At 32.9% G+C, this 13,750-nt stretch overlaps 1 protein-coding gene across 1 annotated transcript; it reads left to right on the top strand.

The window, feature by feature from the left end:
* The first annotated feature begins 4,094 nt into the window (after nucleotides 1–4,094).
* On the top strand, nucleotides 4,095–7,972 carry LOC128863723 (DNA-directed RNA polymerase I subunit RPA2). The gene is made up of 6 exons (XM_054103030.1): nucleotides 4,095–4,268; nucleotides 4,331–5,372; nucleotides 5,429–5,886; nucleotides 5,961–6,418; nucleotides 6,493–6,900; nucleotides 6,966–7,972. Exons 1-6 carry the CDS (start codon nucleotides 4,200–4,202, stop codon nucleotides 7,897–7,899), a joined length of 3,369 nt encoding a protein of 1,122 aa, XP_053959005.1. The 5' UTR covers nucleotides 4,095–4,199; the 3' UTR covers nucleotides 7,900–7,972.
* Nucleotides 7,973–13,750: the final 5,778 nt, after the last annotated feature.

Raw genomic sequence — 13,750 nt, 5'->3', positions numbered from 1 at the left:
TACGCAGTCAACGTCAACACTGATTGTAATTTTTGTATATATCGGTCGCAAAAAAAAAATTTTAGCGGCTGGCATAGTTGTAAAAAAATACATGTGACATACTCTTCTTTCTCCAATTTTTTGGCAGGCACCCTTGGTGTGAGTTTGACAGGCAGTCAAGTGTTTGATGGTATGAATGCTTGGTCTTTTGCCTAAGCTAATTAGAATTTTTAAAAACAATTTCGACAGAATTTGAAAATAATATTTTTGGCTTTTTTACAATAACAAATATTTGTACCAAACTTCTTAGGAATAATAATGCCTTTTACTGAGAAATATCTGCATTTTTACGTAATTTTTTAGGCTTTTTGATACGGTTTTCTATGAAATTTAATCATTTTTTATGCAACCATATTGAATAAAAGAGCGTTTAGGAATTAGGTGATCTCAGCTGTGGGCATTTTTTCACAACCAGTTGAGAGTGTGCTTACCTAGAGATCTTTGCAATAACGTCATACACTTAATTGGTATACGGAGAATTAAGTCGGAACTCCACATCATGCATTCTAGGCGTGAAGATCACCAATATTTAGAGGTCTGTAAATTTTTAAATAATGAAAAAGATATTTTCTCTATTACTGTGAATCACGGTTGAGATAATACAGATAATATAGTATATCGCTCCTATTGCGAGTGTCGATTGGCAGTAGAATACATTTTTTCGATGGAGTCAATTCTATTTTATTTTTGTATTGAGTAACTTAATTGACAAAATTTACTCTATTGTGAATGGGCATCTAAATTATAAACAACTGTGCGACCTGGTTAACATTTTTAAGGAATTAGATTTACTTTTTATTACTTCGAAATACAGTGCGCTCGGGAAAACGTCAACTAATTAAAACCACGAGTGTTGACGTTTAACAAATTGTTGACGTTTATGAATGTAGAAACTTTTAATAAAAAAACATATTGATAGTGTGCTTTAAACGTTTTTATTGACTATAAACTTAAACTAAACATAAACAAATACAAAAAAAGAACAAAAAAGGTTTTCAGCCTAACTTAAACTAAAGGAACGCATTTCAAAAGAGATCACATTTCACATACATACTTATGCATCTAAAAAAATCGGTTATTTTTTTCTGTTGTTTTTTCCTTTCCAATTTTTTTCTATTCTACATACATTAATATGTATGTACTTAAATATAAGGGGAATACCTGAATTCTGAACTAATTTCATGAAATAAATGTGTGTGTGTGATCAAAACTGTGTATTTTAACTGTTGCTTAATTCAAAATTTTGATTTATTGAAAGTTGTCGTTTTAGAGCTTTGTGGTTTGGTTGACGTTTTAGAGTAGACAATGTAAAAAATTAAGGGTTGACGTTTTGGGATGTTGACGTAAGCTAGTGTTGACGTTTTCCCGAGTGCACTGTAAATATTTTTTTAACAAAAGCCAAATAAATGAATAGTATTGAACTGTGATTTAGTGATGAGATTAATTCTAATAACGCTATCCTGTTTTCGTTTAAAGCAACATTTAGTTTTTAGTGTTTCTGAAATAGACTGTGGTTCAGGTTCCTGTTTTTCGATGATTTCACAAACTTCTGCAGATACTTCAATTAAATCGCTGTGCCAAGCTGCCTGCTCACCAATGGCTCTTGCCAATTCATCTTGCAACTCGCTGATTCCAATTTCGTTTCCTGGTGAATCGACGCAAACATCATTATTTAAAAAGGTTCTTCCACAGATGTTAGAACATACAAAACGTCTGGGCCCCCACCAGTTGTACGAAGTTCGGGGTTCGAAGTTCTGTCCAAATCTACGTCCAAAATGCCCTACTATTTCTTTTATCAAATATCAATTAGAATATTTTGCCTTTAACCACTTTTCCCATGATCTCACTTTGCTCACGTTGTTAAGGGGGAAAACCAGTTTAGACTGATCAAAAAATCGAAATTTTTTTTATTGCATAAATTGTTAGTATAACTACTCAAGAATATGTGGTAAAAATTTTAAAAGGAAATTCGCATTATTCCCGATTCTATGAGCACTTAAGAGACCGCCCGTCGGTTCAGCACCGTAGCGCGCGGTAGTTAGAACGGCGTTTTTCTCTAAACGACTTTTTTCAACTGGTGGGCATTCTAGCTCAAAAAGTTATCTACCAATCGTTATGAAATTTTTGGGGAGTGTTCTTTATTCAATTCTAATTTATATGAACCTAATTCTGAGCTTGTTAAAGCTCATGTCTATTCAGAAAAGCCTGCTTCAATTAACGCATTGGAAGACAACATTAAAGCATTTATATGTGAGATACCGGCCAAAACATTGGAAAGAGTATGTCAAAATTGGACTAACCGGATGGACCATTTGAAGCGCAGTCGCTGTCAACATTTGCATGAAATACTCTTCAAACATTAAATTATATGGACTGTACTATCGATTTAAATAAAAATTTCATGCATTTTTCTGATTTTTACATGTGTTTTTTTGAAAAACTTTCCCATAGCTCTTAAAAAATCACCCTTAACATTAAAAATATTTTTTTAAGCAAAATAGTTGAAAAATATGGTATAAAAAATGGCATTTTGTTTAAGCGCCTCAAAAACGTGCAATTTTCAATATTATTTTACCAAAATTAGGTTCATATTCTAAGGAAACATGTTGTGAATGAAAACAAAAAAATAGTTGTTGATTACAGAGAAAAATTACAACTTCAGGAATGCCCACCAGCCAGATACTCGGATGGCGATCGTGCATGAACAGCACGCTCTAACGCCACTATTTCCGGCGGAAATAGCTTGAAAAAATGCAAAAGTGTACTCAAAAATATTAATAAAATACCCTCTAAGTTTAAACAATTTGTGAGTATTCTTTCCTTGTTAAAAAAATTCACGAAAAACACAAAATTTTCGGCCTCCTAGACCGGTTTCCCCCCTTAAGCTTTGTTGCTATGGATTCCCACCTTGTTTATGCTTGTGTATTTGCACAGATCCCTTTCCCTAAATCTTGATAAACCTGCAACACCTGGACCAGGCGCACAAGTTGTTTTTTATTGCTTACCACTTTAGTTCTGTAACATACAAATTCTTTTAAAGTCATTTCATTAATTTTGTACCTACTATTTTAAATACAAATAACTTACTTTTTCCATCATTTTACTACTTCCATTGCGCATTTACCTTCAACGTTTAAAAAGTTGTTGTAGAACAATGAGCAGTTGAAAGCTATTCACAGTCGCTGATTTTACGAGCGATCAACAATCACTATAGCATCGATAATCGATAATCACTCAATAACAGTTTATCGACTGGCAGCCGATATTCGCAATAGGGGTAAATATTTATATCGCGGTACCGCTATTCACATCTCTATGAATTTAATAGAATCAGCTGTCATGCCCCTTTATTTCAATTTTGTTTCTAATCCTCTTCCATGTTTTAACCATGTTTCACTTAAACAAATTTTTTATTTTTTAGATAAATTCGATACTTTGACATTTACCGCTTAGTACTCTTTATAAGCTCCTCTAAAATTACACTCAAAATTCAACTTCATACTGCTAAATCTTGTATTCTGTTATTCCTGATTACTTATTATTTTATTTATTATTTAAACACACAACGATAAGTTATTTTACAGTGTTTGAGCTTAATTCTAAAATATTAAAAATAACATTAAAATTAGGGGTGTGTTAGGGAAGAGGATTGGAGAAGAGTATAAAATGTTAGTATTATAATAAATAATATAAATAAATTAACATTGAAACGTCTAGTTTTATTTATAATACCGCAAAATTACAAAACAAAAATTTTCAACAAAAAATTCATCTATGTTCTGCATATAAAAGTAGAGTTAGTTTAAAGGTGCACAAATGAGCACAATATATAATATATATTTGTTATGTAATTAAAAGTTGTATTCTTTTTTACAATTTTTTCTTTACATGGAAAATAAAATTATTTGACTAATTTTCGAAAAAATTGGTCAGATATTCCTCTCTGCAACTTTCATTCAACATAATATTTTATGAATGGACTTCCCAAAAGTACCGACTACAATCGGTACTCGTATTTACATTTGCATTCACACACATTTTTGTACATATTTCACTTTCATAACACGTGCGGACGACCGACTATTTTGACGTTTCTTTAATAACAACTGAATTTTATATGGAATTTCTGGTGTAAATTGTTAAAACAAAAAATCTGAGCCATGAAAGTGTACCCAACGTTGACAAATAGTCGGCCTGACTTCAAAAAAATTCCAGATAAGCTGAACGAGGTAAGATTCACATTTCACAAAATTTAGTCTCACATTACCAAAGTTTTTCTTCACCCTCATAGCATTTGGAAAATTTGGGAGCTCCACATTTGGATTCTTTCAATGAAATGCTCACAATTGGTTTGAACAATTGCGCAAAATACATGACGCCTGTTAGCTTTAAAACGCCAGCTGGTGAACAAATAGAGCTGCGCGTGGAAAGTATACAAATTGCTCGTCCACAAGTTCCAATGGCGGTAATAGATGTAAAGACTCGCTTGATATATCCTACTGAGTCACGACAATCACATACCTCATACATGGGTATGTGCACAGTGCGGGTAGGTTGGACGGTGGATGGTTTGGAGAAAGCTCCAATAAATGTGGATCTGGGTGAAGTGCCGATTATGCTGAAATCCAATGCATGCAACCTTGGTGCACTAACACCAGAAGAAATGGTTAAACATGGAGAACACGATACCGAATGGGGTGGAATTTTTGTCATAAAAGGAAATGAACGAATCATACGTATGTTGCTGATGAGCAGACGCAACTACCCGATTGCAGTTAAACGTTCCACGTGGAAAGATCGAGGAGCAAACTTTAGTGAAATTGGCGTAATGGTGCGCACAGTACGCGAAGATGAAACTTCATTTAATAATGTACTACATTTTCTTAATAATGGCACTGCAAAGTTGATGTTCTCTCAAATGAAAAGGTTGTCTTATGTGCCCATATGTCTCATACTGAGATGCTTGGTTGATTATAGCGATGAGCAGATATACCGTAATTTGGTACGTGGTTATGAAAAGGACCAGTATTATGTTTCATGTGTACAAACAATGCTTAGAGATGTGCATGGCGAGGGGTTGCACACCCATAACGATTGCAAGGCATATTTGGGAAAGATTTTTAAATCGAGATTTCCAGAGGTTCCTGAGTGGAAAACCGATATGGATGTTACGGACTTCATTCTGAATGAAAGAATACTTATTCACTTGAATACACATAAAGAAAAGTTTGATTTGTTGGTATTTATGGTCCAAAAACTGTTTCAATGTGCACAGGGAAATTATAAAATTGAAAATGTTGATGCAGTAATGATGCAAGAAGTTCTACTAGCAGGTATACATTAATTTGCACATTTGTTTTGAAAATCCTTATTTTTCGCGTTGTTTCAGGCCACTTATATCAAAAATTTTTGGCTGATCGTGTCGATCTGTGGCTGCAGTATGCTAAAAAATATGTTATGAAACGTCTAGAGGCACCGGACGCATTAATAACACCACCTTTACTTACAACTTGTTTACGTAATGGAGGCGGCGTCTCGCACGCCATGGAATCTTTTCTTGCCACGGGCAACGCACCTTCGCGTTCTGGTTTGGGGCTTATGCAGAACACTGGCCTTGTCGTGATGGCTGAAAATATCAATCGCATTCGTTATATGTCTCACTTTCGTGCAGTACATCGTGGCTCATACTTTCTCACTATGCGCACAACAGAAGCACGTCAATTGCTGCCCGATGCTTGGGGCTACATTTGTCCTGTTCATACACCTGATGGTGCGCCTTGTGGTCTGCTCAATCACTTGACTATGTCGTGTCGCATATCGCGCATTCCGAAGAAGGAGCTAGTTGAGGTTTGTAGCAGATAATATTGCAAACATATCATATTTTCGTGAATACAATTCAAATATTACTTATTATTTAACAGGCTATACCAAAGTATTTGATAGAAATGGGTATGATACCATTAGAGTCAGAAATGTATGATGCGAATGCAAAATTATTTGTTGTCTTGTTGGAAGGCAAACTATTGGGCCATATACGTCAAGTAGACGCAGAGAAAATAGTAAATAGGTTACGTTCTTTAAAAATTGAAGGATATTTGCCCGAAATGATGGAAATCGCATATATACCTCATAAAGCGAAAGGTCAATTTCCAGGATTGTTTCTCTTTGTTGGACCCACGCGCCTTATGCGTCCAGTACGAAACTTGGCGCTTGGAAAAATCGAATACATTGGTTCTCTAGAACAAGTATACATGGATATTGCAATCGATTTGAAGGAATTCTATCCCGGTTTTACCACACATATGGAATTGTCGAAAACGGAGTTTATGAGCAATTTGGCGAATTTAATTCCTATGCCAGACTACAATCAATCACCAAGGTAAAGCGCATATTGAGAATCAATGATGACTTTTTATAATAATAGAACTTTCATTTATTAAAATTCGTTTTCAGAAACATGTACCAGTGTCAGATGGGTAAACAAACTATGGGTACGCCGTGCCTTAACTGGCCTAAGCAAGCTAGTAATAAATTATACCGCTTACAAACCCCCACAACACCGCTCTTTCGACCGGTACACCATGATAATATAAGGCTTGATGACTTTGCGATGGGAACTAACGCTATTGTCGCTGTGATATCATACACAGGCTACGATATGGAGGATGCCATGATTATAAACAAGTCTGCCCATGAGCGCGGTTTTGCTTATGGCAGCATATACAAATCAAAATTTATCGAACTAGAAGGTAATAGTTACTTTGCGCGCAGTCCTCATTTGCCTGAACTTAGCAAAATATTGGACAATGACGGTTTGCCACACGCTGGCACAAAACTGTACCAAGGCTGTCCTCTCTATTGGTAGGCGAATTAGATGGAATGTTTAAAATGCATGCATATAACTAAATTATCTTTCCTCATTTCAGCTACTTTGATATGGACTCATCGAATTATAAAGTTGTAAAACTAGATGAAAAAGAAGATTGTGTTGTGGATAGTGTACGCTATTGTGGTAGCTTTAAGGCGAACGCACGCCGTTTGGTATGTGTGACGGTACGAATACCCCGCCCACCGACAATTGGTGACAAATTTGCATCCCGTGCTGGCCAGAAAGGCATCTGCTCACAACGTTATCCGGCCGAAGATTTGCCCTTCAGTGAAACGGGGCTCATACCAGATATTGTTTTCAACCCACACGGTTTCCCATCACGTATGACAATCGCTATGATGATTGAAACAATGGCAGGCAAAAGTGCTGCCTTGCACGGACTCGTGCACGATGCAACACCGTTCCGCTTTTCAGAGAAACATACGGCAATCGATTACTTTGGCCGCTTACTGGAAGCGGGTGGTTACAATTACTATGGCACGGAACGTCTGTACTCGGGCGTGGATGGTCGTGAAATGACAGCAGACATTTTCTTTGGCGTAGTACATTATCAGCGACTACGTCACATGGTTTTCGATAAGTGGCAAGTGCGATCAACGGGTCCAGTCGATGCCATAACACAGCAACCCATAAAGGGTCGCAAGCGTGGCGGTGGTGTACGTTTCGGAGAGATGGAGCGTGATGCTTTGATTTCACATGGAGCCGCCTTTCTTCTGCAAGATCGTCTTTTCCACAACTCTGACAAGACGCATACATTAGTGTGCAGCAAGTGTGGTAGTATATTGGCACCAATGCAGAAGATCATCAAACGTACAGAGACTGGTAAATTGCAATCGATGCCAGACACTTGTCGTTTGTGTGGTGATGGTTCTGCTGTAGGTCATATTGAAATTCCGTTCTCGTTTAAATATTTGGTAACCGAGCTGAGCTCAGTAAACATTAATGCGAGATTTAAGTTAATGACTATCTAAGTAGCAGTGTGTTTGTATACAGATGTGTAGGCCTAAAAAGTGTTGAAATAAAAATATTTGTTCATAACTCAAATGAGAATTTTTATATTTATAAATTTAAAATACTTGAGGTGTAATTTGTCAAAGTTCTTGGTTTTTAACTAATTTGGCAATATACGAAAATATGAAGAAAGCTTTGATTACCAAGCAATAATGCTAATGGAATGTTTTTCATCTGACAGCGATGATGAATGACTTAATTCAATACGAAGTAGCTCAACTGAATATTTTTCCATTTTTGTGATTTTTTCCGCCAACAATTTAATCAGCTGTTCGTAAAGCTTACAAATTGTTACTTGTTTTGCGTGCATGTACTTTTTTTGATATTTTTCTTTTTGAGAGCGAATTCTCGGAAATTAATTTACTGGAAATTTTTTGCATGAGCAGGCCTATTTAAAAGTTCTGGAATACGCGCTTCGAATACCTATCAAGCAGTTTTCTATGACGGAAGGTGGCTCATAAATGTTAATCAAATAATATTGGGTTAGCTAAAAAGTTCTGTAATATATTTAGAAAAATTAATGACGTCTTTTTTATTTAAGAACTGTATTTAATTGAGTACTTATTCGATAAGGTATTGCTATTTTTGGATGGACCTATTAGAACCTCTGAGTTTTCTAAGCAAAAAACAGCATCAAATACATTTTGTTGGCCTCTAAACAATCTAATTTTACTCCATTTTGGAAATTCTGTAGAGACTGAAATAAATTATTGCTTTCATAGATAAAAACTTTGTTTCTGTAATCAAATATGTACAAGGTGGCGCAAAATTAATCTCCCTATCGCTGGATTTATATTTAATTTTCGCAAGTGACATCAGACGTCAGTCATATTTGACACTTATGAAATAGACAGATGGTAAAGGTTAAAATAAAGACTGCTATCGCTCAAACCCATTTCTTTTATTTATTTTGTAAGAAACAAAATTCAAAAAACAATTTGAATTATTAATTTTTCGTCGTTCCCACTATCGGTTCTACGTAACCAGAACGACCCGGATTCATAACCGGCCAAGGCCAGTCCCTTCAGCCGCATTCCCCGTATATGTATGGGGAATATTTATGCTACTGCAACAACAACATTAATTTTGTGTATGTTGTGTGATGTTATAATTATAGACCTCGGTGCCTTTTCTGTTGTTCAATTTTGGCTTCTCTTGAATTGCTTGCTGATCTATTCTCATTGAACATTAACTTTAAAGGCCGGATGCAATGGTTTGTTTAGACGGTAGTTGTTCAGCGCGTACCATTTCCTTTCAACCCCACCAAGCATACATGCCTTTGCAGCATTTATGCCATCATTTGCTACCCGAGGAGGAAGGGTTGCTATGATTTGAGAAGCTTCAGGTCGGTTCTTATGAAACTGTCGTATGTGATACATTTTGCATCACCTGTAATCATAAGCTTTAAAATTGTGCGATTTCGCTCCTTTTCAGCAGCGTTTCGAAATTTAGTCTACTAAATTTTTCTCCGTTAGCTTTTGCGCCGCCCACATGTTGGGACGTTTCAAATAGTTTTTTAGTTGCCTAACCATTTCGATACTACTTTTGAGCCGGTCGTTTTCAATTTGTCCATAACTTCGTTGACTTTTGCGGCGATTACTCAATGGGAGAGAGGTTAATTTTTAACAACAAAATTATGCCGGTAAGCAGAATAAAGTTGTCTTTATTGTGTTAAAAAGGGTCCCTATTATTCAAATGCATATAACTCCACTATATAATACGATTGTCCTTTTCTTTTTATATACCCAGCTGCGAAACACACTACTAAGTTTGGACTGCACAACTTATTTCTCAAGAAAGCGCAAAACAGATGGAGCGACACTTCTTCATGTGGTATTTCGAAAACCCTTTGGCTCTAGTACAATAGACGCAGGATGCCGAAAGTCCTGCGGACTTCACGCCATTCAATTTCCAAACTCTTAGGTGTATTTACCAGTCATTGGACGATCGGCGCACACGCAGGAAAGCTAGGGTTATCATTTAATCCCCATTGCAGAAGCTGTGGGAACCTTTCAGAGACGGAAACTGTTGAGCACTTTCTCTGTAAATTTCCTGATTCGACAGCTAAACGATTGAGGTCACTAGGTGCTTCTCCCCTCAACGGCCTAGGGCAGAGCGCCAACCTAAATCCCATTAACCTTCTCCATTTCTTCAACAGCTCTGGTTGGATGTAAATGTCTTGTCTGCCCATTGGAGGTATCAAAACTGCGCTTTAGTGCTACTTGGAGTGTGATAGAGTGGTACTTCAACCATTCCACCTACTTATCTACTAAACTTGAAGTTATCGAAGGCAAACAAGATATTCAAGTTTTAAACAATTAATCAGAAATTCCTTACCGCACTTTTTATAGAACCCAATGGACAATAATAAGTGTTTGTTTTGTTTTTGTATGTATATTTCTGAGTTGTATTTTTATTATTAATTTATATATGTGTTTAAATATACAATATAGATTTATTTTATTATGATAATTCATAAACTGCATCGAATATGTTTATTTATAGGTGTAGAGTTGAACTGTAATATCTAAGTTTAATCTGTTTTTTTTTTATTTTTATTCTTTGCCAAATCATCGAAAATTAATTCGCACCAACAAATATTTTTATGCAAATAAAAAAAGTGTATTTAAATCAGTGAATCAGATATTCAAATACCTATTAATTTGTGTATCTATATTTTCAATATAAATACATAAATTCTATATATATAATATTGTGGTAGGTGTTGTTGGTGTGTTTTACTGTACATAACATGCTGCTGCTGCAATTAAATATGGTTTTAACATTGAAACTCCCATTACACTTTGACCTAAGTAAGATCTAGTTCATAATATATGTGTGTATGTATTTATATAAAGCGTAGTCTATATGATACAGAATAAATTCCATTTTGTGTCTAGAAGAGAATTGAATTTGATTAATTCTACTTAATTGATGATTCGTTCCACGAAAAAGAAAGGGTGACGAGCAACTAGATTCATTCGCATTCAGTTTCAGATTCAGTTTGTTCGAACGTAGAGTCGATTTGTTGAAAAATTAACAATACTATACAAATATGTATAATGTAAATGTATGTAAATATGTGTATTGGTGGCATTTTGAATCTATATATATATATAATTCGTGTATTGCATTTTATTCACATATGGGCTGGCTTATAAACATTATTTAGTTTTAGTATATTATTTTGCCTCTCCGTGTAATGCATTTAACGACGTTGCTTAATTTCTTTTTATTTCGTTTCTTTTTTTTTCTAGGCCATTTAACAAATACTACATTTAATACTATTCATAATTTATATCTATTGATAATTGTCGAGTCGCTCATTTTCCAAATCGATGTCGTAGAAACATGCAGATAAAAGAATTTAATTATTAACAACTTTACTCTTTCGTTAACCTTATAACTATTTTTCTGTTTTTATAAATATAAAATATCGGTTTAACATAAAAATTGAAAGCATATAAACAGGTAAGAAATTTATTCGCATCGATTTGGCATTTGAACGACTCTAATTTATAATGCGTTTTAAAATAATACAAAAAAAAAGAAAATTCTATATCTTCAAACCCCAAGCGGCATGCAGAACATACTATGTATGCATTTTCAGCCGGGAATATTTTGCCACTTGGTAAGTTGCGTACGTGCACAAACGTTTGCACAAACTATGAGAGTTATGCGATTAGACAGTTAATAAAAATAATAATTTGTATACAATTTGGATAAACAGAACGTGTAATTAAAAAAAAATGATGTTTACATTGTACAATATAATTTAGATGAAGAGAAGTTTTAATAAAAAAAATTGTAATTTGTATATAATTTAGATAAACAGAACTTTTAATAAGAAAATTGATTTAGATGAAGAGAACTTTAATAAAATAAATAAAAATTTGCATACAAATTAGATTAACAGAAATTTTATTAAAAAAGTTATTTTTATATTATACAATTTAGATGAAGAGAACTTTTCATAAAAAATTATAATTTGCATACAATTTAGATTAACAGAACTTTTAATAAGAAAATTAATTTTTTATTGTACAATTTAGATGAGAAAAATATTTAATAAAAAATTTATAATTTGTATACAATTTGGACTAACAAAAAATTTAATAAAAAAATTATTTTTCATAATACACAATTTAGATGAAAAGAACTTTTAATACAAAAATGTACAATAATTTGTATACAATAAGATGAAAAGAACTTTTAATAAAAAAATGTAGTTTGTATACAATAAGATGAGGAGAACTTTTAATAAAAAAATTATGATTTGTATACAATTTGGATTAACAAAAAATTTAGTAAAAAAATTATTTTTCATAATACACAATTTAGATGAAAAGAACTTTTAATACAAAAATGTACAATAATTTGTATACAATAAGATGAGGAGAACTTTTAATAAAAAAATTATAATTTGTATACAATTTGGATTAACAAAAAATTTAATAAAAAAATTATAATTTGTATACAATTTGGATTAACAAAAAATTTAATAAAAAAATTATTTTTTATAATATACAATTTAGATGAAAAGAACTTTTAATAAAAAAATGTAATTTGTATACAATAAGATGAGGAGAACTTTTAATAAACAAATTATTTTAGCAAAAAAATTATTTGTTTACAATTTGGAAAAACGAAAATTTTAATAAAAAAAAAAATAGTTTTTACATTGCACAATTTAGATGATAAGATTTTTAAATTTTACAATTTAGATGAAGGGAACCTTTAATAAAAAGAAAATAGAATTTGTATACCATTTGAATAAATAGAACTTTTAATAAAAACAATGATTCTTACATTGTACAATTTAGATGAAGAGAAGTTTTAATAAAAACATCAGCACTTTTAATGAAAAAAAAATTTATTTTTACATTATACAATTTAGATAAGCAGAACTTTAAATAAAAAAAAATGATTTTTATACTGAACAATTTATGTAGTTGAAGAACTTTTAATAAAAAATAAAGTTCTTTCCAGCTTACAATTTAGATCAAGAAAAACTTGGAAACCAACAATACATATATGCAACATAACTTCTTAACGATTATTTTTTTATAGTTGTAAATTTATTTGGAATGCTTATATTAGTAGATTTAACAATTAAATTCGAATATTTTTCATTTTTTTTATTTGCTACAAATAATGCGTTTTCAGCGCTAATAATGAAGAAACTAAAGTCAAACGAAATTAGGAAAATACGCGTTATTAACAGTGATTGTTGTTGTACGCTAATGAACGAGTAGCGAGCGGTAAATAAAACGCTGAAATATGTATTTAATGTATGCTATATATTATCGAACTTTTTAGCAAACCTATTATAATATTTTACTCAGTAACTTTAGCCATGCATTTTGTTTTTGAAATTACCAAAACTGCTGGTATACGTATTTGTAGAAGCTTGCCGAATAGCGATTACGATTATAACGAACACTTTGTGACGAATGCAATAGTTAAACACTTATCGGTTCGCCGTCCACTAAATCACCACTTGTAAAAAAAAAAACACTTTATTGAAGAAGGATAAAGAAACGGCGCATTTTATTAATCTAAATAGCAGATTGAATATATTACACGTTCTTCATCATTATTGTTATTGTAGCGGTACTTGAACTTAGTAATTAATCGTTTAATCGCACAACTCTAATAAATCAGACAATTTGGTATCAATACATTATTTTTAACACTCTTTTCAATTTTATTTGTCTAGTATGAGATTATTCAAATTCTTTTTAATTCCATTACGTTTATGCATGCATATCCTTGCAATTGCAGTAATATAGTATTAAATAGTTCTCAATA

This window comes from Anastrepha ludens, chromosome 5 (genome assembly GCF_028408465.1).
Source record: "Anastrepha ludens isolate Willacy chromosome 5, idAnaLude1.1, whole genome shotgun sequence".
NCBI classification, from domain to species: Eukaryota; Metazoa; Arthropoda; class Insecta; order Diptera; family Tephritidae; genus Anastrepha; species Anastrepha ludens.
Note: the sequence above shows the minus strand (reverse complement) of the source record. Positions and strands in the feature narration are given on the sequence as shown.

Excerpts from the sequence above, each read along its gene's own strand:
- LOC128863723 (XM_054103030.1), top strand. The coding sequence starts at position 4,200 with ATGAAAGTGTACCCAACGTTGACAAATAGTCGGCCTGACTTCAAAAAA. Across the intron at positions 4,269-4,330 it reads TTCCAGATAAGCTGAACGAG|CATTTGGAAAATTTGGGAGC; the intron begins GTAAGATTCACA and ends TCACCCTCATAG. Across the intron at positions 5,887-5,960 it reads CGAAGAAGGAGCTAGTTGAG|GCTATACCAAAGTATTTGAT; the intron begins GTTTGTAGCAGA and ends ATTATTTAACAG.